A 24,179-nucleotide genomic window follows, 5' to 3' on the forward strand; every position below is an offset into this window, starting at 1 on the left:
TAGAATAAACATCGGCACGAAAAGCGTCTACGGAATCGCTCGTACAATCACTGTCGCAGGTGTGGGCTCCCGTTGAGCAATGGTTATGGTCAAGTTGCGCAACCCGTGGCGAGCCAATCACGAGTTGCCAATTATATCTACCACAATGTTTTTCTCGATCTCTGATTCAACTAGTCCAGCATCCACCTTCCTGTGTCTGTGCCAGGCGACAATGGTCACTACGACCGCAATTATTCCAAAAAGCACGGCAGGAGGGGCCAGTTCTCCCGACACACGAACTAGCCATCGATTACTCCCATGAGAGAAAAACTCGGAGAGAAAAACTCACTATATTCGACATCTTTGTACGGCAATGAGATACCTAGTTCCCTCAAAATAAGGTCCAGGTCTGACGAAGGAAGCTCTGTTGACCCATGGCCGAAAGCTACCGTCCCACTGCGATTGAATACGACATTCATGTGGAATGCAGCTGCGATGAAAAGGAACACAACGCTGAAGAAGAGAGCTGTTGCTTGGTGCGGCAGAGTATAGCTCGACAGCGGTTCTCCGACATTTGGAAGTCTTCGCAGCACAAACTTGGGCAATATGCCAAATATGTCATGCACAATGAGCAGCAAAGATTTCCCGACGACGACGGTGACAAGGTGGGTCGTAACAAAAAGGACAATGGACGTAGTTTTGACATCTGGACAAAAGGTCAGCTTGTCAAAATAGTACCAGACGTTGGGCGACTGACCGTTGTATTCAAGTGTGGCTGAAACTCCCGTTGGTAGATGTTCGTTAAGCAACACCTGCCATTTATGGTGCCTACTCTTATCGTCAGCTCGTTCCCGTCGCAACTACGACCATACTTGGTCCAAATCTTGAGACACAGGCCGCCAGCCACTATGGCGAAGATTTCTACGAGCACAAGCGCTAGCAAGCGTGCAACGCCAAGCGGCAAGTCCTTGGGGAGCCGCCGTAGGAAGGGCTGCATTGGGTCACACGATCCTTCCTGTGGCTTCATCTTAAAGGCTTCGACCCTGGTGACTATTTCTGGAGCACTCACAATGTCAACCTTGAGAAACGAAGAGAACTCTTTCGAATCTCCGGTTGTTGTTTCTGTTTGCAAGAGGCTACTTCGCCTGAGGAGGGAGTGAGGCCTGCTTGGCAGGCCTTCATTTAACTGCACTCTCAATACTGCTAATCGAAAGTTGAGGCAGGGGAATTCCATTACTGTTGTCATTACCCAGAGAAATAATCTACCATTATAGGTAGTCGTATGCTTCCTTCCTGTCCTTGATTCACACTGACGGTCAAGACCTGGGGTTAATGCGCCTTGATATTTGATCTAGTTGATGCTCCAACACGAGTATATCGTCCATAATCGATGAATGCCTGTCTTCCAGCTCGTCAAATGTGTCGTCCTCGAACGTCAGAGTCGATGCAGGGTATGGCTCTATACTCCACGATCTTGACCGCGCTCTGGGACCAGGAACTCCCAGGGATGTTGAATTCCCGGTCAGGAAAGTACTCCGACCAGAAAATGTGCCTGACATGGTCATTGTGGGGGTAGCACTGCGCCGTGATAAGACCGACATGGCCGAGCTTGGTCGCGGGGTTGGACTAGGACTGGGAGGTCCTTCTGATTCTGATTCAGTTGTTTCTTCTGGTGGTACGACCACAGATGGTCGAAGGCGCGCTTGAGACGAGGAAGTAAAATCTGGTATGGTTAAAGCCGGTAGAAATCGTATCGTTTTGTTTGTTGAAGAAGCGAAAGTCGGCAATACCCGAGGTTTGCGACCACTTTCGAGAACCCGTTTACGGGCACTCATTCCAATGCATTCGGCCAATTGCTTCATGGCTTCGCGATCTGACACGGGTCGTCCACCAACTGTGCGACGCACTGTACTGGCTCTTGGCAACGTCTGATGAATCGTTCCGGCACCGGGCCGCATCGGCGTGAGGAAGGGATGGGAGTGAGGAATTGGAGCCATGGCGTGTGTTCGGGATAGTACTGGTGCTATAGTCCCAGGGACGGAGAGGCGACTGGGGCGTGGAGTAGCGAATGAGTCCCGATGTAAGCTCTCCTCGGGATCGAACATGCTACTGAATGCATCGACAGGTGGACCCCACGAAAACCCGATGAATAAGTCGTCTTGTTGAACATTGGCACTGGTTTGCAAGGGTGAAATATGACCAGAAACAAGTTCGGAGCCCCCAGGCGATGACTGGAACAGAGCCGAAAATGCGAACGGTTGAGAATATCCTTCTTCGTCATCCACGGCAAAGGCAACAGATGATTCCCCTATGGAGAATTGAGGCAAATGAAGGCCCTCTGGGGCAGATTCAACTGCTACCCTAGTCCAGTTAACCTCCACAAACGCTGGATGATCTTGTATCTCGGCAACGCCTCTACGACCTAGTCGTTGTTCAGCGGTTGTCAAAAACCTGAACTTATCAAGTTGACCGTTATGCAGACAAATGACAGTTACCTGCGAAGGAGATCCTGGAATGCAGCAGACACATCAATCCCAGAATCGAAGCGTAAACTGCTCTGTCCCGAAATTGGATCAAATTGAGCAGCTGTATGGGGACTGACCTTGTGATTAACGATCTTAACATATGTATCGTTGATAACCTGAGCAAAAAATGGCGCAACACCATAGACCATCTCGTAGAGCATTGCGCCAAGACTCCACCAGTCTGTTTCAGGCCCATAACCGTATATATCGTCGTGGGAGAATGAAGGCTCCATTTGAAGGTCGACCAGGGCTTGCTCATGGGCGGTAATGATTTCGGGAGAGACGTAGTCACAAGTTCCGCAGGGGACGAGACAGTACTTCTTCAACAAGCGACCGTTTTCGATTGGAGCGGCAGACCCAAAATCGATCAGCAATACATGAGCGTCGGGAGTAATGACGAAATTGTGAGGCTTGATGTCCCTATGCCCATAAGACTAAGATATGACCAGTAATCGTGGCGGCATACCGATGGGCAAAGCCTTGAGAATGACACCAATGGATAGCGCTGATGAATTGTGGCGTCCACCAACTCATATCCTCTTCCGAGACACGGCTGCCTAGAGGACTCGACTGCAGAACTTCCCACAGATTACCCCCCGCCCCATATGTCATAACCAAGTTGAGATGAGTTTGTGTTTGGAAGGCACCAAGAAGATGAGGAGCCCAGAAGGAGCGGGTCTGACGCGCCAGACGAAGAACATCACGTTCAATTTGAGGGGAACATTGCTACAAAAATTAGTCAGATGTGTGGACTTGGTGGCTAATAAAAGCAATCGCTCACTTCGCGGTTTCGCAATACAAAACGCTTCTCAATGGACTTGCGGACGTAAAGACGACCGTCTAAGTTGCATTTGACAATGTCGATCTGTGAGTTGTGGGTCAAGTGAATGGAAACGGGCGTACAGTACATACCAGCCCAAACTGCCCTCGTTCAAGCGCTCCCATAGACTGTAGGTCGCCGTCTTTAAAACGAAGCGCATCGATTTCGGCTGTTTTGGCTCGAAAAAAGTAAGAAGAGTGGGGACAACCAACGAGGATAACACACAGGAATTGCCGATCACGCTCTGGCCATGAAGAATACGGTCCAGGGCAAAGCCAGTTTCATCCTCGTCCGTCGATGTCTTGAGCAACGCGCAAAGGCGAGCTTTCCGGGACAACCAAGATGTAGACATGCATCAGTTAGCTCGCTTGTCTTGCACGAAATCGAAATGCTGGGCCGTGTGTGGTCGGATCGCCTTAACCGCACGCTTCAAGGTGTGATAACACTGGATAGAGGTAGGTCGTTGGGAGTCAAGACAAGGTTGTTTATTCTCACGTGCCACTTGGGCTGATGGAATCTATGATAGCTGGATTCGGCGTACTTAGAGGTGTAGCCATACAAAATAGACCTTCTCCCCTCGCACCAGCAACGATGACCGCGCTTTGGTGTGCGGGTGCACAAAAGCAGAAACGAAACGTCCATGGGGGCAAACTCGCGACGATCCACTCGACTTGGGAACCAGAATTCTAGGATGGTAGATCTTCGAATGAGTCTGGCGCTGGTCCCTTTGTTCCTTCCTCGTTCTCTTGGGGCGCTTCCCACAGAGATTCAATGTCATGACCCAGGAAATACTTCATCTAACGCACCCAACAGACGGCGAGCAAGATAGGACAGTTCCTGGTCCACTACTTGGACCATTTTTAGTCGGCGAGCGCGGTTTATTTTCATCGATGCGGTGATCTCTTTCGAGACTACCGCAGACATACGATAAGAGACGCGAACGAGATTGGGGTTAGGCATTGACATCGACGGTCGAAATCAAAAACAGTATTTCTTACCACGGTCAATTTTCGCTACCGAGTGCCATGACTTGCTTCCAACAAGCGCCGTCTATAAGCCCTGCCTTGTCCAAGCTGATGGGTTGCCTCTGCCCCCCAGAATGGCCCCCAATCGAACCAATTCGGTGTGTTACGCACTTGCTGCAGCAGCAACATGCAATAGTCTGGCGCTCGCATACTTTCAGTGTTACTGCGCCTCGGACAATCCCATAGCGCTGGAGAAAAACGAGCTTTCAACCATACCCTGCATAAATGCCACTTTCTTCGACCTGGCGAGCCCAAATGACTTTGTTGACGGGTTCCCCCTTGATGAAGCTGTTTTTTGGACTCGTGTATGTTCTTGAGAGTTCTTTTCTCCCTAAAGCTACCCTCTGTTTCCTATAGACCCGCCGGCGCAAACTCTTGCTCTGTGCGATCCTTTCGACTCAAATGGCTATATCCTTCCTCGTTGGAGTGCGTAACCCTTTGGAATTTGCCGAGGTGGCCTTTACCAGCTACCTTCTGCTCATCGGGGTCATTTATATTCGCATCGGAGATTTCAAGACGCACGCGCTTTTGAATGCTTCATTGGCCAGTCTTACGACCATTATCTGCTTTATCTTGGGGTTGAACCATATCATTCCCTCGACAGAGGCCACCTCCACCCTACAAATTAGCAACATTGTGCTTTACTTTCTCGCAGCCAGCATCGCGACAACAATTCCACGTGGTCCACTACAATACTTCCCACCAGAGGATATTTACCCGGCTACTGTTCCTACTTGTGCACCTCGATCTTCTAAGAATAATGTTCATGGCGCTGTCGGTTCGTATCTCAATCGGCTCCTGGTTCATTTCCTTACATCCCTGATAGATGCTTCGCCACTCAGTGCCTTATTCTTCTCTTATATCACTCGAATCACGTCCCTTAACTCTGGCTTCAGCGTCGCAGACCTTCCGTTGCTCACGGCATCTATGAGAGCAACCGTCAATTTCACCCACATACGTTCTGCTCTCCTCGGCTTCAAGAGGTGGAACTTGCCTCTTGGACTTCGTTTTGGTTTGGTTACTTTGAAAACTAATGTGAAATCGCTTCTCTATGTTGCTGTTCTATCCGGGACTATTGCATTGTTGCGTTATGTCCCCGCATACTCCATACGATTCCTCCTTCAACTGCTGGAAAAACGGCAAACTACTCCGCTCACTCACGGAGAGCAGCGGTGGGGTCTTGTATATATTGCTGCTCAATTCGTTTCTGCACTTGCTTTCGGCTTCGGTAAGTATACTTACTAGCATGGTGTTCAATGTTCCCAGCTCATTTGATCTCAAGGTTGGGGGCAACTATGGAATCGCGCACACATCACAGACATTCAAATGGTCGCGCAGATCAATACGTTGCTTTTCGTGAAAACGTTGGCAAGAAAGACTATTGTCAGCACATCGCCTGATACTCCGATCAAGTCCAATCCACAGTCATTCACTCATAAAGCCGAAATTGTTACGATGATGTCGCAAGATGTCCACAGGGTTTCGGCTGTGTCGATGCACATATACACGTTGACAGGTCTCGCACTTATTTTCGTTACTTCTCGCACTTGGCTCACCTGCACATTCTCAGATGCAACCATTCAGCTAGTTCTGGGGACATGCCTTCTGTATAGCCTTCTGGGTTTCGTGCTGGCTGCTGACTAACCAAAACGCTGTGCTAATTAGTTTCAGGTGTGTCTGCCCTTGTCGGTCTCGCCGCTGCACTTTTATCCGTGCCTCTCCAACAATATATCGGCCAAATTGTCATTCAGACGCAGTCCTCGCTTATGAAGACAAAAGATCAACGTATTGCTTTGACGAGCGAGGTATTAGATACAAAGTTCAATCGGAATGAAGACCTGATTCTCTGCTGCAGATTCTGGCTGGCATTCGAATGATCAAGGCATCTTTTCCATTTCTTTGCCGCCTTCTGATACTAAGATTCATTCCAGTTTATGGCTTGGGAAAGAAACTTCGAAGCGAAGTTGTGGAGTATTCGTGAAAAGGAATTGGAGATGCAGAAGATCACATATCTCATGAAGGTCGTTTGCGTCTTCTGCTCTGTCCGACTGGTTCTAACTTGCTCAGCAGATGTTACTAACCACCGTTGGGTAGATCTACCTTGTTTAGGTGCAGAATGTGGTCTGAGGTTGCACAGAAACTTGATTCCACTACTGTTTGCTCTTGCATCGTTCGGGCACTATACAGTCCTTCGTCATCAAAGTCTTACTCCATCCATTGTTTTCACATCTGTGAGTTTTCGAGCCAATTCTCATTTTGACATGCAGGACTTGACATGTGTCGTAGGTTATAGGTAGGACTCCCGGGTTTGCTTTCCTCTCTAATGATCGTTTGTTTCAGTCTTCAATGGGATCCAATACGCCATTTCAGGCCTACCTGAAGCTATTCTCGCCGCCGTACAGGTCGGTTAACTTGTGATTTCATTGTGTTCCCTCCTCAAGTCCGCATCTAGTGCTTTGTATCTCTGTGTCGAATTGATCAGTATCTGGACAGTCAAGAAGTTTCACTCGACAGAAACATTTCAAAACACATCTCACTTTGTGATGCTACAATAACATGGCCTGGGGTTGCCCACGACGACAGTGCATTCAAATTATCGAATGTCACCGTCGAGTTTCCGATGGGCGAGCTCAGTCTTATCTGTGGGAGGGTTGGATCAGGGAAGAGCCTACTTCTACTTGGTATTGCTGCTTTGCCGTGATGAACAGGGTGGCTGATTGTTTATTCAAGGATTGTTAGGTGAAGCAGATGTCATCGATGGTCACGTGATATGCCCTCATTCCTCCCCGGACTTCATAGCAAAGAGTCTCCAGAAACATATAGCAGCAGACGAATGGATAGTCTCTGGATCATGTGCATATGTACCGCAGGTAAATGTATATGCTGCCTGTTGTTTCACGATTCAATCCCCGCTTTAGACTGCCTGGCTGAGGAACCAATCGATTCGAGAGAATATTTTATTTGGGCTTCCACATTCTGTTGAACGATACATGAAGACCCTTGAGGTACTTGAAGAACATTTTCAATGCTACCATTCGTCTCACGACTTTAGGCCTGTGCACTCATCCCAGATCTTGACATTTTTGAATACGGTGATCTCACGGAAATCGGAGAGAGAGGAGTATGGTACTTCGCTCATTGGCTGCATTGGCATTGATGGGCTGTTTCACAGATTACATTGTCGACGGGACAGAAAGCGCGCAGTAAGCTCCATATCGCCTCTTTCAACTTCCTCATCACTGTCATGGTCTTTAGTATCGCTAGCTCGAGCGGTATACTCGTCAGTTTTCTTTTTGCATTCGGCGCCGTAACTCTTTCTTATTCCATGTAGTCGAGCCTCAATCTTGCTTCTCGACGACGTTTTATCAGCTGGTAGTCTTTCATCATGTGCAGACTAGCTTTCTGACCACCCGCAGTGGATGTTCACACCGCTCATAAAATCTATCACGGATGCTTGAAAGGAGAACTGATGCATCAGCGCACAGTGCTTCTGGTGTCGCATCATCTGCAGCTTTGCGTTGACAGATCAGCTCATGTCGTTGCGTTAGAGGATGGGAAAGTCGTATTCCAAGGACCCCCCTCTGCATTCCATCGTTCAAACACATTCCATGGTCTCATCAATTCACAACAACAACACTCCGAAGTCACTGAGGTTGCCAAAAGCGCGCAGGCTGAAGTTTTGCAACCTCTGACAACCCGCGGTCCGATAAAACTTCGCGTCGGTGACGCTCCTAAGCTGGTCATCGATGAAGTGAGCTCTGTGGGAAGGATCAACTGGGATGTGTGGAAAAACTTTCTTGGGGCTTACGGGCGAACATTTTTCTGGGTGTCATTTACCATTGGTCTCATTGTTGCCGGTCTAGGACCTGTCATCGAGAACAGCTATTTGCGCGTCTGGGCAGACGCCGGGGAAGCTGCTCGCCCTCTCCGCTATGTCTCAATTTATGCAGGCATATTATCCCTTAGTTCGTCATTTGTGGCCTCGGCAATCCAAAGTAAACTGATCGCTGGTAGATTTGACCCTCCGCGTCATCCATTCCTATATATTGTGTTGGTCGTCCCTTGCGTCGTCTAACCACCATTGACTTATCGTCTCGAAGACCGCGGCTCTATTAGATCTTCCCGAGTCTTGTACCAAAGTGAGAGTTGTCTTTGGTGTTACCCACGTCGTTAAGTATCCCATATAGGACTTTTGGAAAATGTCCTGTTTTCGAGTGTCCGTTATCACGACACTGTTGCGCGTGGCAGCCTTCTTAACAGATTCGCTAAAGACATGCAAAGTATATTACCCTCATTTTACGCTCCTTTTGACTGACGCCTTTTAGTCATTGATGGCTTTATTGCTGATGACTTTGGTCGCGCAATGAAGCTTGGATTGTCAACTTTGATCACTTTCATCACGCTTGCGGTGGTTGGCGGAGTACTGTTCGCTGTTTCTGCGCTAATCCTCGCCGTCATTTTTGGTGTTGCTTCCCAAGTAAACCCAAATCACTTCCATGCTTCAAGTTCAAGTTGTAGCTCACTGTCAACCAGGACTATGGTCATACCTCTCGCGATATGCGGCGATTGGGTCTGTCTCCTCCTTCTATTTGTCTGTTTCTATTCATTGTAACCTCTGCAGTTTCAACGACGTTCTCCCCCCTATACTCAGTATACGACACGGCTATCACAGGGGCGATTGTGATTCGTTCCTTCGGAGCATCCACCGCATTCCTTCGGGACATGATGAGATTCGTCGACGCGGTAAATCAGCTGCGGGATCATTAATTTGGAACCCACACGCTTTTTAGAATTCGTCTGCTTGTCATTGGCAATGGGGTCTAAACCGTTGGTTCTCTGGTTAGTCCATCATCTCGACAACAACAACCATTATGACATCATTTTAGTTCTTTCCATTGCTTTTGGGGGTTCAATCGTCGCTGCGGTTGGCCTCGCGGTCCTACTTTCCTCAACAAATGATGCTTCATTGGCCGGATTAGCTCTTGTGTTTGCATCAACCATATCTGTGGAGGTATCGTGCATTTCGAGTTGTCAATCGCAACTCATGCTCATGCTCCGGGGTAGTTGATGTATTTTGTTCGTGAAGCCTCAACTAGACCGCAGCATGCCTCATTTATGCAGATCCGTGCTTTTGTTGGGCTTGAACAATCTCTGGTGGCCGTCGAACGAGTGAAAGCAACTTCAGACCTCCCTCGGGATCCCCCGGAAATCATTGATCCGCGACCTCCGATTGGATGGCCCACCGCTGGGATGATCCAATGCGAGAACTTCAGTATTCGCTATGCGGTACGTCAAGAAATCTAGTTATTAGCGGGTCACACCCTTAGTCTTCCTTAGCCAGACCTTCCGAACGTGCTGCACAACATCACTTTTCGCGTCGAACCGGGGCAAAAGGTGTTCATATATCATACGAGAGGTCTTTCAACCGATACATATTGTAGATTGGTATTGTGGGGAGAACTGGATCTGGAAAGAGCACCTTAGCACTGTCCTTCTTCCGTTTCGTGGAAGCCAGCACCGGACGCCTCGTGATTGACGGTCTAGACATTGCAACGTTAGGTCTGACAGACCTCCGAAGTGGCTTGACCATCATCCCTCGTATGCTTTTATTCCTATGTCTGCTACCACGCCGTTCTTACTGGGTATTGTAGAAGATCCTACACTCATGAGTGGTACATTGCGGTCAAACTTGGACACTTTTGACGAGCATCAAGATACCGATATAGTGAGCGATGTCATTGAACGCTGCATTCAACATAGTCACTCTATATCCAGTTCGAGGCGCTCCGAAGTGTGCATCTTCTCTCAGACAATGATAGCTCTGTGTTTGCAAATCTGGATTCGCCTGTGTCGCAGGGGGGAAACAACTTTTCTGCTGGGTGGGCTGTGACCTTTTACACATTGTTGCCTCTCACGAATGCATTTCTCAGACAAAAGCAGTTGCTGTGTATGGCACGCGCACTCCTCAAGCATTCAAAGGTTCTTCTCATTGACGAGGTAAAGTGGTTCTACTCGTATGGTAGCATTTCTGAACGACGGTGGACAATAGGCCACGGCGAGGTAGGAAACCTACTCTCTTAAAAGTTAAAGACACAGCTCTTGAGTTTTTTTCAGCCTGGATTATGCAACAGATGAACGTGTTGGGTTGACAATCCGGGAGTGAGAGCAAGTCCTCCGCTGCATTTCGTGGACTAACGGACTTGTCACAGAAAATTTTCTCAAAGCACCATCCTGACCATCGCCCACCGACTTCGAAGTATCATCGACTATGACAAGGTCATGGTATTGCAAGATGGACGAATGGTTGAATTTGACAACCCAGCTGTGCTACTGAAGCAACAAGACTCGATATTTTCCGAAATGTGCCAAGCGACAGGGAGAGAAGAATTCGCAACACTGCGGAGGATGGCGAGGCTCTGATTTACAAATAGTTTGTGGTTAGCGATACAGTACTAGAGGTTTCTGAGGTATTCGGATTATAGGGCAAGAGATACGCCTATTAGAGATGGCCACAAGACGTAGAATAGTCGCAGTCGGGTTTTGTGAAGATGGTTTCCTTTGCGAGGAGCGCTTGCGTTGGGAGAGCCCAAACGGTTGAGACCAATTCCGCCTCCGCCATCTGCTGGAGGGGGGCCAGCGGTGATAGTTATTGCTGCGGGTATAGTTGTGAGAGCGGGGGGAATCTCGCTGACCAGAGTAGTGGTTGGAAGAACGAGAGTAAGAAGTCGGTCTATATTGGTACGATTTCCATCGCTTGGGGGTGGTGGCGTGAGTTGAGAAGCAGGAGTGTTGACGGTAAAGTCTGCGGTCCAAAATTGTTGCGTCGTCGGAGAGCAAGTTTCGAGGATGAACACGCTAGTTTGAGAGAGATGGAGATATACTTGAAGCGTCAACAGATTGCCAACACGCACTAATGGTCCCATGTCGTCAAGTTGGCAGGAATGTGGACACAGTGCGAACGAGATCTTGGAGAGACTTTATGGGCGAGTCGGATGCAATTGTCCTTGATAAAATTGGTGCGTGAAGGGAGACAACAAGCGCAGAGCATACGCCATAAGTGTTGCAGAGGTCAATACTGAGTGAACCCATTTCAGAGAGACGCGGGCTGCTGACGGAGTCTGTCCAAGTAACGCATTCGATGGTGTCCGGGAAAAACACGCTGTCGCGAATGGGGTATGTGGGGTAGAGAGAAGCCGTAGCCATCTGGAGGAGACTGAGACCGATGAAGTTCAAGAGCAACATGCCTGTCACACTCCCAGCGGTAATACAACCAAACAAGTACAATCCAGCGAAACAATGCTACTGACTACTTTGGAGTTGGACGTGCATGAGCGTGTGCTCATCCAGACCCTGAAAACCGCGATCAGACGAGGCCATATGCGGAAAAAGAATTAAATTGACCTCTTTTGTAAGTACAAGCACAGGGCAAACAACGTTCTCCTGTGTTCGCCAATGACAACGATAAATGAGCATATCCCCATGTAAAGCAACAGGTCGCGGCTCGTCTTCTAGCCTTGCACAGTCTTGCTGAGCACGTGCACATTCGTCCTTGGCAACAGACAAATCTTCCGTCAATTGTTCCAATTGCTCCTCCAAATCGTCCTTTTCCTCTGCCAGTTGTAGACATTTGGCAGCCAGCTCTGGATGCTCAGCTGCCCGTCTTCTTAGATCATCGTCGTTGGTTCGGATGGCTTGCTCGCGAAGAAACTTAGCTTGATTGCGCCACTCAGTCACCTCCGCTCTCAGTTGCGTTTCCCGTTGTTCAAAAGTTGCCTTGATTAATGCGACCCCATTCCGTGTCTGCGCCTGGGAAATCTCGAGTTCTGCTTGCAGTTTCTTGTTCTCTCGAGTCGCTTCATCGCTGAATGCTGACGCTTTCATGTAAGCCTCCCGAAGAGTTTCCACCTGTTGGGCGTTATAGGCCGAGTCTCGTTGAGCGTTCTCGAGTTGCACTTGGAGAGCTGCCCGAGCCTCCTCAGCAGCCAATGCTCGGTTATCAGCTAGTCCCTTCTCCTCTAACGCTTTGTTGAGCCGCTCATTGGGATCGAGGTTGTTGTCACGTGCGAGAACAGAAGATTGGGCTTGTGCCTGCAGAACCGCGTTCTTTGCTCGCTCGGCTAACACCGACATTTGCTCGTCCGCAAGCAAGTTCCCAAGCCTTATTATCTCGTTCGACTTTTCATTTAACAGCTGCATAGCAGCTTCTAGCCGAGTTGCTGGCTCCTATGCGGGAAACTATGTGAATAATCTTCAAATATTGTGGGTGCATCCTCACCTCCGATGGAATCTGGGACTTCTGAGCTGGACTGTTCATTTCAGTTGAGGCAGTTGGTGGAAGGGCAAGTTGCGAATCAGGATTGACGATGACAGATGATGAAGACCTTGAACGAGCAGGACTGCCGCCATTCTAACAGACAAATCAGGAAAAGTAAGGTCTCTGGATAAAGGTCAATCGTACAGGCCTATCAGAGAGCTGTTCGACGAACAGAGAGTCTTCATGATAGACCTAGAGGGAACAAGGGCTCAACAATGAAAACGGGGGACTTTTTATCAACTTACGAGCGATTCTGGATCGTCCCCCTCTTCAATTTCGTATTTACCTTGCTGCGATTGCGACTGCGACATTTCAGCATAGAACGCAACTCTTTCAGGTAAGTCTAGATCGGGAGAACGCTCGGTTATGGAGCGGATGGCCTCCCCGTCTGACGAAGAATGTCCCTCATAACCAGTACCATCCGACGCCGCGTCTAATTCCTTGTCTCCGGCAGCGAGCTCCGCCTCATTCAGATATTCCATCATATCTTGAGTGCTTTCCTCTTCTTCCTGCCGAAGAGCAACGACATCGGAGAGTACCTGATCCTTTACAGGTTGAGACCCGTTGGCTTCCGACTCTGTGGTGCTCAGGATCGTCACACCCTCTTGTGCTGGTGGTGGGTTGTGTCGTTGAATTATGTCATCCAACGTCAGAGCAGCTCGCTGGGGTACATACTGAGCGTTCTGCGCTCTGCGTTCGGCCCTCACAGCATCAGCGAGTTCTATTCCTCGTCGTCTTAGCCGCTGACTCTGCTCCTCAGCATCATCGACCTCCTGTTCCTGTGTTTTTTTCCCCTTGACTGGCGAGCTAAATGTCCTGATGCTATCGTCATTTTCGTCCGGGTGTTCTGGAAGACGCGCTCGATGCAACGTGTCCTTGAATCGCGTCGGGGTGTATAAGACCATGGGATTCAGCGATTTGGCAGGAGACCTAGGCTTCATCTTGGCTTTCAGAGTTGGCTTCGGTATTTGTGGTGCGACTACTTCCTGCATGTCATCTTCATCTCCCTCGGTTGATTGCGTTTCTGGAACATCGCCAACACGGAAATCATCGTTTATTGGCCGGACCGATGCTTGCTGAGGTGATGGTGGAGCACTCAGTTGGTACTCGGTAGCGGTTGGGGACCCACGCTGACGTGCTATAGTGTTTTTAGAAGCACGTCTTGGTGGGTCAGTTGACTCTTCGTCGGAAGTGGAAGGAAGGAAAAGTGAAGGTTTGCCTAATGGCATACCGCCTTCAGGCTCTGGTAATGCCGCTAAATCTCTGTTGAACTGCTCTAACTGAGCGTCACCACCAGGCGCAAGGGCTTGCGATTGCTCGACGAGACGTTCAGAACGAAAACGAGTAGGTAACGGCGCGGCCTTTATGGCAGTCGCTGGAGGATTGTCGTCTCCTTCATCGGACGAAGAGAAAGAAATGCGCCTATTGAGTGGATGCTTGCGAATGGAGGGTGTTTTTTCGAGGATAACTGAGGGTCTAAGAGGGGACGATATTTGACGGCCTTTGCTAACGGAGAATATTTGATCGAGGGGCTTGTTGGGTGGTTTACCGTTCGAAACGGTGACCTTCCGGCGTTTGGAAGGTGGCCGCGGAGGCTCATCATCATCTGAGGGCACAGGAAGGGGTTTGGAAGCGCGACGTTTCTTGCTGCCGTCTCGAGAAATAGATTCATATTCTTCACTCTTTCCAACCGACGCAGTGGCATTTGAACGCAAAGATCGGGAACTGGAGCCCGCTGTTGGTGTTGTTCGCACAATCGTAGAAGCTCTAGAACTGCCAACAGAAACATTAGACTTGAGGGCGACTTTTTTCTCGGCTGAAATGCTATCATTATAGAGGTGAAGAGGTTACACGCGTAGTTCAACGCACCTTTACCCTTCTTCTTCTTCTTCTTAGTGCCTTTTTCTTCTTTCCAGCGGTGGACAAGGTCATCGGTAATATCACATCTTCGGGCCCAGCTATTGGGCCAAGGTTTGCCATCCGGACGGTTCCCTGCCCATTTCACCAGATAAAAGCCCGGTTTTTCCTTTACAATCGCGACTGCCTCCCAAAGCTGCTCGTCATCACTTTCGTGTGCTTCGAACCCTCCCTCGCTCTCAGAGGTCTCCACAATTTGGGGGTTTGACATCTTTGGAGTTTCGCGCGAGTAGTCAAATGTATGCAGAGGTCACCGAGGGCCCAAGGCGTTGGGCATGGGCAAGGAAGACAACAGGTCGCGGTCACGCCGTCACGCGTTATTGACTCATCAATTCAATCATGTCCACACACATACTTACCTCATCCATCCACCAAAAATGCAACCTTGAGACTGTGAGACATACGATGTTATGTTATGTTATGTTAAACGTCCTTTGTCTGAGTATCCTTCATTGCTAGAAATACAATAGGTCCGTTTCTGTTTTCCGCGCGTTACTTATTGGCTCATTCGATATCTGCTAATTGCAGTAGTTCCTCCCGCTGATTTCCCGTCAACACACGAGATGGTGGTCTATACCAACCTTCGGCCATCCGATACATTGGGTTGGTCTCTTGGGCTGTCGAAGGTCGTCCGCTAGTTAACTCTGTCGGTTTCTCTGGCTCCCATCTTGGGGATTTGGTCACTAACCCATCATTTGAGCAAAGACACCCACTGTTTTGTGTGGGCGGCATTCCACCCACACTTTCGGCATAGCCAAACAGTACGAGACTTGATAGGGAGAAAGGACATGAACAACGTCGTAGCTTTGGCCGATTTGACAGAAACACGTCTGCAATGTGGGCAAATCCGTACTAGCGAAGAATCTACGTCGTTCCGGAACCTTACGACTCTCACTGGACGAAAGTGTTAGTCCTATTGTTGACGATTCTGGCTTCGTACTCCAGCCTGCCCATACCAGAAATTAGTTGTATTTTCGACGGAATGTTCTATTCAAACCTTTTCGTATAGACCCGTGGCCAGACATGGGCAACAGAGCCTTTGTTGACTCTCTTGGTCGTGGACATGTAATTTATATTTGAGGTAAACGCTATCTGGCGTCTAATATCACTCTATTCCTCGACGACGTGATTGACGGTTGGAATGGCGACGGTCTGTGATGCAGACCAGTGCATCGGGTTCGAAGGAGAGTGTAAGGAAAAGAATGGGCTGTTTACACTGCCAATGGTTGAGCAACAGCATCTCTTCTACGGATACTGATGACTGACAACAAGAAGCACCTTAACTGAGCTAGATAAGATGAGATGATCTTATCAGATGATACCTTGACAGGAATGGGCTGATCAAGCATCGAAATGGGAAATTACCTTGGACCACCCATGACAACTCTCTCTACTGAATCCTCAAGGCTTTCCAGACAAACAACTACTCACGGGCGAGGCCCGAGTTTCTTGGGCATACTCGAAAGTCAAGTTGTAGAATCACAAACCTTTGAACACGTGACCCATCCCGCAAAAGGTATAGTACCTTTCTCTTCCAACCTTTCTCCTTCTTACAGCAACCGCGCGTATATCTTGACTAAAACTTAACAACCTCGGTTTGCCATTGGCTCATTAAACGTTGATACTTATTAATACTCCGCGACTCGACTCATCCCTGCGCGCATGGGTGACCTTGGTTTGGCTACTTCCGTTGCTCTCGTAGACCAAATATTGCTTTATTTGTACCATATGTGGTTGCATAGCTTTCTCCAGTCTCTGAAGGCTTATATAATTATGACGAGGGCTTCTTTCATCTTGCGTGACATTGCCGCCCAACTTGGCCTTTCACCATCATGTACCCGACTTTTGGGAACGGAGTAAGTACAGCAAGAATATCTTAGACTCTGTCTATTCAAGTTGAAACTAACGGACAGTCATCCAGGCGCCTCACGGCATACATGAACACCCGCAATCAAAACGCCCGTTGCTTGCCCCCTCCACATTTCACTGAGATGTCGGAACTCCCTCCAGAGCTCGAACGCGAGATATTCCTTAAATTCTGTGCGGATTCTCCCCCGGGGGACTGCATACAACTTCTCCTCGTTGCTTGGAGAGTAAAGCAGTGGTATGTCGCATTTATCCTGCACCAAGTCCATGTCCTATATTCACAATCCAGGATTGAACCGCTTCTTTACCGGACAATTGTTCTCAGTTCAGTGCGACCACCAGAGGGACGCCCTCTTTTCACGACAAGCACATTTCTAGTCGCACTTCGAACCAGACCATCCTTTTTTCGCGAGGCTGTGCGCAACCTGATGATTCACTCTGTCCCAGATGAAGCCATTCATACCATTCTCGCTACCTGCACTCGGCTGGAGAACCTTTGGGCTCCGATGGCCAGCGATATTCTCTTTGACTTGATCACATCGTCCCATGTTCATCATGACCCACCTCCATTGAACCAACTCTACACTAATTTCATGCCGTTACTACAGGCACTCCCTCACACACATCCCTTTTTCTCTCGCCTCACGCATTTGGAGGTCATTGGCTGCCCGACACGGCGCCAAGAAGCATTATGGGTCGCCCGACTGGGGCAATTACCTTGTCTTACCCATCTCGCTTTCAACGAGTATGCCCTCGTTCCTGCGCTCTCTTCACTCTTCCAATCGTGCGGGCTCCTTCAAGTACTTGTGTCGCTTGTCGGCTCCCCGGCTGATGTGGAGGAACGCGATGAATCGCAAGACTCGCGTTTTGTCGTGCTATTTTCACGCTGGTACGAGGACTGGCAGCTGGGAGTTGAACGAGGCCAGGATTATTGGAGCAAGGCGGAATCCATTGTGGCAATGCGTCTCAAAGACAAGGCCGAGGAAATACAAATACCGGAATAATGATAAACTATAGATGAGATCTAATAACCCGACCAACTAATGTAAGTATCCAGAAAAAAAAAAGCTAATAGAAACCCGTCAGTCGTGTGCATGCGTTACATGTAGAGGGATGTGTTGGATTCCGTCTGCGGTTTTTGGGACGAGTGTGAGCCCAAAGCATTGAGCGCGAACAGTGTCGTCTGGCGGGAGGCTGAGAACGAAGTTGCGGACGATCTCGACGATGAGAACCTGGATTTCTTGTACACTAAACAGAGTGAGCGCCGTTCAAATAGATGGAACAAAAAGGTCTTACGCAAACCGCCATCTGGGGTTATTTGTCAGAGAAATGTATCATGATCAACAAGGGCAAACTCACCCAAGGCAAACCCCGTGCCCAGCAAGAAATGTCAGTCTGAGAAAGATAGGTCAGTCGATCAAGTTTGTGGTGGATGGAGGAGGCTCACAGCGAAGCATACGGTCCCAAAGCAGTCCCTTTGCATGGTTGTTCTGGCTGAAGCCATCGCGAGGGCTTGAACTCGTTTGCATCCTCCCCCCAGATAGATGATAGTCTATGGCAATGTCGGCAACCGTTTATCGCGCAAGCTTTACTCACCTGTGGTAGGACCCGATTGCGATGTAGACATACTGGCCTTTCTGAATGGGAATATGTGTGATCTCTTGACCAGTTGTTGAAATGATTGGCTGGCTGAGCGGGAGCACGCAGTCTTCGGCAGCTACGCGCTCCGCCATAGGAAGAGCGGGAAAAACACGGAGCACCTCCTACGAAGATTGTCAGATGAAAGGCCAAGCCGAAGAGCAACTCACATTGATGATAGCATTCAGCAGAGGCATGTTGTCATAATCAACATCTCCACCCGCTTGACTTATCTCTTCACGCAGAGCTTTCTGGAAGTCTGGCATCTCTGCGAGTTTATAAAGCAACCAGCCGAGGGTGCTTCCCTGTTAAGCATCAGGTTCAGGCTCAGGCGGTATGAGCGACGCACAGTGGTGTCTTCACCAGCAAATAGAATTGTCCGCAAATGCACTGCAATCTCGTCGTCAGGGACACCGCTCGACGGATCGTCTGCCATCCGCACTAGTTCACTTGATTAGCCGGCGTTGAATGGCCCAGCGAAAAAACGTACGTAAGCCGCTGACAAAAGCATCGTCTTTCTTGTGGCCAATCGTCTCTCGTTTCTGGCTCACGATAGTGCGGCCGAGGTCGTTGGTCGTGCGGTGATAATCGCGCAGCATTTGGGTCGCGGGTAATGGAAGAATGACGGCCAGTCGGAAAATGAAGTCGGGAATGTATTTCAGGCAAAAATCCATTAATAGGGCAGAGCGCGATGCGCTCGACATGGAGTTACTGATGGTGGGTTAAGTTTGAATGAAGGAGGGGGATGAAAACTAACACGAGGCCTCGTTGAATCTTCGAAAGGTTCCCTTGGCCGGACAGACCGTTGAAGGGATGCTCAAAGATTGCTAAGTGATATCAGGCATGATATGGCACGAATGACAAGGACTCATACCGTCGCCGACGATATCGATGGCAGCATCGCCCATGCTCCGCGTTACATCGACAGTTTTGCCAGGAAAACCGGAATGCTCCCAGTGTTCAACCAGCTATGTTGGCGTGTCAAACGAGAAAACTGTCAGAGATAACCACGTACTTTGGCCGCAATCTCCCGCATGACTGGCAAGGTAGAACGCACATTTCTGGCCGAGAACCATGGATTCATCAGTCCACGAAGATACTTGTGCATGTTGCCTTGAGCCATGAAGACGCTCCCATATCCGAAGAGAGCATTCGCAGCCTTCTGTTGAGTCGCACCGCTCACGAATGCCGGACTATTGAGGACATATTTGATTGTCGTAGGATCGGAAATCATAAGGCGTGTTTCCTGTGTTTATCAGACCGAAGCCAGGCTAAAGAAAGTTGAGTTGAGCTTTGGACGTACACCGAAACAGCCTCTGAGTGTATAGACGGGACCATATTCGTCCTGCCATTTGAACTCGTTTTGTCCATATTCATCCGTGATGAAGAGATCGACCAAGCTGCCTAGAACACAATCAATGAAGGTCACAGAAATAGGCAGTCGACGATACCGTATATCCACGAAGTTGGCTTTGGTCCAGGAATGGTGTCAACTAGACGTCTGCCCAGACGACGACGAGCAACGTATGCGGCGAAGCCAACAACAGCGGTGCAGGCGACAAGGAGACGGTACATCGAGAGAGCCTGAGGGGAGAGAAAGTTGGGTTGTGCATTGCTCTTGAGCTTGAGCAGTCATATAACATTCGGTTATCTTGTCCCCATCGAGATCACGTTTACTAAACGATCCAGGGAAAAAGAAACGGCGATCGGTGTCTCACATAACAAAGCGTCAAGTTTCCGTTTCAGGGCAGTTCCACCCTCCAGCCCAAGGCGTAACTGAGTCAGGAACAGCCCCGGTGCATCAGGACTGCAACATTGAACAGCTTGGATTTGAATCCGTGTTTGTTACACAGTCGAGGGAGACGTGGTTTGGAGCAGATCCCAAGTAGGAATAATAATAGTCGGCGCAGATTGGAGTATAAATTTTTCGTTTGGATAGAAAGGAGGTTGTCGTCCCACGCCTTCCGGAGAGCCATTGCCTTGAGACAACAAGACAAAAGAGAGATCGCCAGTCGTTTGCACATGATCATGGCATGGGCGGAGATGATCCGTCGATTTCGGTGGCTATGCAACAGTAGGCAAGGGCCCAAAAAGTTCCGTGAAAAAACGAGTTGGAAATGTTTTGACATTCACGTGATCGCGTCGGAAGTGGGCGTTTCACGGACTTTCCTAGAATTCATTGCTGCTCTGCCGGAACTACAACTCCCGACGGCTTGAACTCCAGTGTCGGCAAAGGAACCGAGGAGTCGGATAGGATACTCACGGTTCAGAGGTGTCTTTTGAGTATCGGTCCTAGGCGTATTATATTACTTTGGGATTGAATGCAGTCTCCAGAAAAAAAACCTTTTGAAACCCCGACCCCAATTGGCAACCCAACTACACCGCTTAGGACCAGCTTGTCATCTTACTTGAATCCGCAGCAAGGTTTATGCGTTTGCGTGCATTGCAATGGGTGTCCCGCACGGCGTCAACTCCACATCCAAACAACCTAATCATATGGTTAGAGGTTTCCTTGTAGACGGGGTGACAAGTTACTGAGTCCATTCTCTGATTATGACCGTGGTCCGTGATACAACAACCGTCAACAACAACTGCTTGAAGGCGAGTTGTCTTCCGCAATGGAGGTGCTGGCGGGGTTTCAGCTGTCAATATGAAGGGCGAGAGCAGTCGAATGCGCCAGCGGAATTACTGTACTATTTTAATCAATTCGTCACCTGCCAACCTGCGTGACATGTGCGACGAACTTAAACTTTCGTCAGGCCTTCCCCATTAGGGAATTTCGGCGCCGGAGGCGCCGGATCGGACGGAAAATTACCATATATGGACCAATTTGGGGCCAATTTCTGCCGGATATGCGTGACTGACGAAAAATTTTCGTCGGCTTGAGCCCTGTGTGACGCGTGACTGACGAACTGATTAAAATACTACAGTAATATTGCTGAATAACAGGGGGAACCTCTCCATTGAAGATGAACCTGGGTATAAGATTCGGGCTTTATACCACAGGTAAGTACTCTCAGCGGCGATATGCGTAACTTACTCAAGTTTAACGTTCGAGGCTCAGTACTTCAGTTCCCATGGATGGTCGTTCTCAAGTTTAAACGCTACTTATTTCGTGTGACGCAGCGCAAGAAGACATCTGCCGAGTCCGATCAAATTTTGGTTTTGGCTTGCCACTCCACGATGCTCCTTTGGACGTCGTTTTCCATTCACTCTTAGCCGGGTTGCTGCTCGCCACCACTGCAACATTCACAAATCCAACTCGTCTCCCTGTGGGATTTTTACAACCGAACGGACACAGTTGACTGTCTCGTCCCATATCCGCTCACTTGTTTTACGACGTCGCCCAAATCCTGGTGCCAAACGTTTTTATGCCCCCCTTTCCTCTCGTCACATCAGCTTTACACAATGTGCCCAATTTCCCTGCCATCGGCAGCTCCCATTCCGCTCCTTCAGCGACCTGCCTCGTCACTCCCATCCGCTCTTGCCAGACATCGAAAATTCACCAAACACGCTGCTGGGACCCCTATAAAATCTCCCAAGCCGCACCGTCGATCGATGCAACGAGAATCCAATGACAGGCATGGTGCCATTCAGTTTGTTCAGTTCATCCAGCTCATATATTACTTAGACCTTACCGCAGCCAACACACTAGAGCGCTGCCAATGGAACTGTTCGTTATTGCAGCTGCAGCTTTGGACGATGACACCACACTTGAGGTCGACTTGCTTGAAGAAGAAGGGCCGACAATCAGCAGTACTCAAGTTACCTCAGGGGCTGGCAGTTCATCATTGACGAGCTCAACTTCCGCCTCTTCTAGTCCCTCTTCGCAATCACAAACGAGCTCATCCCAATTCTCGTCGCTGTCTCAATCGTCGTCTCGCTCACAGTCTGTATCGAGGTCGAGCTCATCAGGCTCAAATTCGCAGTCTCATGTCTCATCCACCACCTATTCTTCTGTCTCAAGATCAGTGTCGCAACCCCCATCTTCATCTTCTATTTCTACGTATGTGCCTCTTCGCTCCTTCACGTCTGCTCACTCCGTTCAGCACCCACTCATCGTTGCTGTCATCAAGTCCTCAGTAGGCACATTCTCTCTGTCTCGAACACGCCTGTTGAATTTAATCATACAGATCATCACAGCAAGCAAGCTCCTCACTGCCGACGTGCGTAATGAAGAGGCGTTTTCTGACTTGATTTAATATCCTGTTAGCTCATCATACACGTCCATAGCAGCCAGCCCCAGCATTTTTCTACCAACATCTGTGCCATGGCCCGCATCGAGCTCTTCTTGTGATTGCGACATCACGAGTTCCCCTAGCTCTACGCAAACAGGCTCACTTAGGGCGGGTTCGACCGATACTGGGTAAAAGCGCAACTGTTAATATTAGATGAAAGTGTACTGATTATGTGGTTCTAGGTTTGCACACAACATTGGTGGAATAATAGGCGTTGCCATAGGTGGTCTCATAGCCGTCATTCTCGGTGTCTTAATTGTCTTCGCGGCATGTGGCCGATATCGCAAGCGCCGAACACAGCCCATCCCCTCGCCTCAAATGTACCAGAGGAGAGTTGGAGGCTGGCGAGCCCCGCTGGCCGGAGAGGAAGATTCTGTCAACGAAGCTGAAAATTCGAGCGACTCTGTCGGGCACACCTCTTCCTCCGGTCACATGGCATTTTCTTATGCAGGAGCGGCACTTGCGTCCAATACGGAGCCCGGATTCTGGTATGGTGGTGGAGGATCCTCTTCCCAAGGACATTCTTCTCAATCGCATCCGCACACAGAAGGGTTCTCGTCGACTCAATCCCATGGACCTTTGCTACCGGCATCAACATCCTCGAACATTGGTCATTCGTCAACAGGGCATACGAGTAGTTCATCATCATCATCTCGACCAGCTTTGGCTTCCCCTCCCCCAAGCTTCAGTGCTAGCCACAGCAACAAGCTTTTTGGACGACTGCGTGGCCCGAAGGGGTCACCTGCGCTAGTTGATGTTCCGCCACTTCCATCACAAACTATTCCTTTACCCCCATCTCCACGTTTCGTTCCCCCAGCTGCCTATGACCCTCTCGCTGTACCTGCTCGAAGCTCTCTTCTGAATCCTCCTCTGCCTGTAATTGACCTCACCCCTCCGGCAACTGTACCACCAAATTGGCAGTCAGGATGGCATTCTGCGGCCTCTTCAAGGCCACTTGCTTCGCGTACTCTCACTGATGATTCTGAAATGGCCACCGCAGCACCGGAGGGATTATTAAGGCCCGGATTATTACTTCCAACGCAATCGACAGGAACTTTGAGGGACCACGTGGATTACTCGAGACCACTTGCACTTGTAAACCCATTCTGCGTTATGTGCAGGAGAGCTGACACTTTCTTAAGCACCGACCTGGTTTCGGGGTTCGAATGGACACTTCCAACACGTACGCATCAACCATAAGCGTCGACGGTCACGAAGACGACAAAGAAAGCATTGGCATCGCAACTTAAATGCGGAGTTTGTGTTCAACCTGCATTGACCATCAATCTTGAGTGTAGAAGCTTGTGGATGTGGATACGACGTGACGAATCTTTCGGACTCATCCGACCGAACTCTGGCTTTTTCCCACAAATAATATTGTACCCTCGAAAGAGGTCACGCCGTTATATAGGATAACGGTCCTGGTATCTCCCACTCGTGCGTCGTGTACACGGTCGTCTCACAGAATGGCGTTCATACGTTACATAGTACCACTACATACACGCGCATTAAGGTTACGGGACATAAGCCTTTGTACTGAACAATGGCGGCACTCAATCCAACATTTTACGCTTGGTTGACCCGATCACAGGCTTGATGTGGAACAGCCACCTGTCAAAGCGCTTCTTTGTGGACCTGTCAAACAAAGAGAGTCGCCGTGATGGGTTTGTAGTCCAGGGCTTTGTTAATCTCTCTGCGGCAGAGTATAAGAGGGCTCCTAGTAGCAGAGCCACTCTACAACAATCCTGCCCGCGCACACTTTCTCTCATCATTCTCTCTCTCTCTGCATCCACTGTCTGCGACAGTCCCTGTACCCTCATATCCACTCAAGTCAGCCTCCTCGTTACATCAACCACT

The 24,179-nt window shown here is 49.3% G+C and overlaps 7 protein-coding genes across 7 annotated transcripts; 3 read left to right on the forward strand and 4 right to left on the reverse strand.

Moving 5' to 3' along the window:
- Positions 1-117: 117 nt before the first annotated feature.
- Positions 118-1,006, reverse strand: MIND_00618500 (uncharacterized protein; the record flags this gene model as incomplete). Its single annotated transcript, XM_037362935.1, has 4 exons — positions 118-278; positions 329-685; positions 737-807; positions 852-1,006. 4 exons carry the CDS (start codon positions 1,004-1,006, stop codon positions 118-120), a joined length of 744 nt encoding a protein of 247 aa, XP_037220856.1.
- A 289-nt stretch (positions 1,007-1,295) lies between these two features.
- MIND_00618600 (uncharacterized protein) lies at positions 1,296-3,676 on the reverse strand (the record flags this gene model as incomplete). Its single annotated transcript, XM_037362936.1, has 7 exons — positions 1,296-2,430; positions 2,475-2,536; positions 2,582-2,924; positions 2,971-3,230; positions 3,286-3,369; positions 3,417-3,502; positions 3,550-3,676. 7 exons carry the CDS (start codon positions 3,674-3,676, stop codon positions 1,296-1,298), a joined length of 2,097 nt encoding a protein of 698 aa, XP_037220857.1.
- A 2,607-nt stretch (positions 3,677-6,283) lies between these two features.
- On the forward strand, positions 6,284-10,430 carry MIND_00618700 (ATP-dependent bile acid permease; the record flags this gene model as incomplete). The annotated part of the gene is made up of 28 exons (XM_037362937.1): positions 6,284-6,370; positions 6,420-6,439; positions 6,487-6,580; positions 6,636-6,642; positions 6,690-6,751; positions 6,802-7,030; positions 7,080-7,219; positions 7,268-7,354; positions 7,402-7,470; positions 7,522-7,552; positions 7,605-7,629; positions 7,681-7,721; positions 7,766-8,314; positions 8,364-8,399; positions 8,450-8,488; positions 8,537-8,629; positions 8,675-8,826; positions 8,883-8,919; positions 8,971-9,092; positions 9,140-9,188; positions 9,236-9,360; positions 9,414-9,425; positions 9,471-9,635; positions 9,687-9,743; positions 9,791-9,947; positions 10,001-10,074; positions 10,125-10,228; positions 10,280-10,430. The coding sequence occupies 28 exons, from the start codon at positions 6,284-6,286 to the stop codon at positions 10,428-10,430; spliced, it is 2,814 nt and encodes a 937-aa protein (XP_037220858.1).
- Positions 10,431-10,825: 395 nt separating this feature from the next.
- Positions 10,826-14,791, reverse strand: MIND_00618800 (uncharacterized protein; the record flags this gene model as incomplete). Its single annotated transcript, XM_037362938.1, has 9 exons — positions 10,826-11,204; positions 11,261-11,352; positions 11,400-11,593; positions 11,657-11,699; positions 11,751-12,572; positions 12,625-12,756; positions 12,808-12,855; positions 12,909-14,479; positions 14,533-14,791. 9 exons carry the CDS (start codon positions 14,789-14,791, stop codon positions 10,826-10,828), a joined length of 3,540 nt encoding a protein of 1,179 aa, XP_037220859.1.
- Positions 14,792-16,412: 1,621 nt separating this feature from the next.
- MIND_00618900 (uncharacterized protein) lies at positions 16,413-17,450 on the forward strand (the record flags this gene model as incomplete). The annotated part of the gene is made up of 3 exons (XM_037362939.1): positions 16,413-16,436; positions 16,494-16,684; positions 16,736-17,450. The coding sequence occupies 3 exons, from the start codon at positions 16,413-16,415 to the stop codon at positions 17,448-17,450; spliced, it is 930 nt and encodes a 309-aa protein (XP_037220860.1).
- Positions 17,451-17,528: 78 nt separating this feature from the next.
- Positions 17,529-19,659, reverse strand: MIND_00619000 (Cytochrome P450; the record flags this gene model as incomplete). The annotated part of the gene is made up of 13 exons (XM_037362940.1): positions 17,529-17,694; positions 17,743-17,754; positions 17,806-17,841; positions 17,894-17,998; positions 18,043-18,209; positions 18,255-18,389; positions 18,434-18,525; positions 18,575-18,795; positions 18,842-18,911; positions 18,959-19,052; positions 19,100-19,330; positions 19,388-19,488; positions 19,536-19,659. 13 exons carry the CDS (start codon positions 19,657-19,659, stop codon positions 17,529-17,531), a joined length of 1,554 nt encoding a protein of 517 aa, XP_037220861.1.
- Positions 19,660-21,492: 1,833 nt separating this feature from the next.
- On the forward strand, positions 21,493-23,572 carry MIND_00619100 (uncharacterized protein; the record flags this gene model as incomplete). The annotated part of the gene is made up of 9 exons (XM_037362941.1): positions 21,493-21,680; positions 21,716-21,848; positions 21,905-22,090; positions 22,134-22,166; positions 22,218-22,250; positions 22,298-22,377; positions 22,430-22,450; positions 22,505-23,417; positions 23,465-23,572. 9 exons carry the CDS (start codon positions 21,493-21,495, stop codon positions 23,570-23,572), a joined length of 1,695 nt encoding a protein of 564 aa, XP_037220862.1.
- Positions 23,573-24,179: the final 607 nt, after the last annotated feature.

The sequence above is a fragment of the Mycena indigotica genome (assembly GCF_014461135.1).
Source record: "Mycena indigotica strain 171206Taipei chromosome Unknown Mind.scaff0005, whole genome shotgun sequence".
NCBI classification, from domain to species: Eukaryota; Fungi; Basidiomycota; class Agaricomycetes; order Agaricales; family Mycenaceae; genus Mycena; species Mycena indigotica.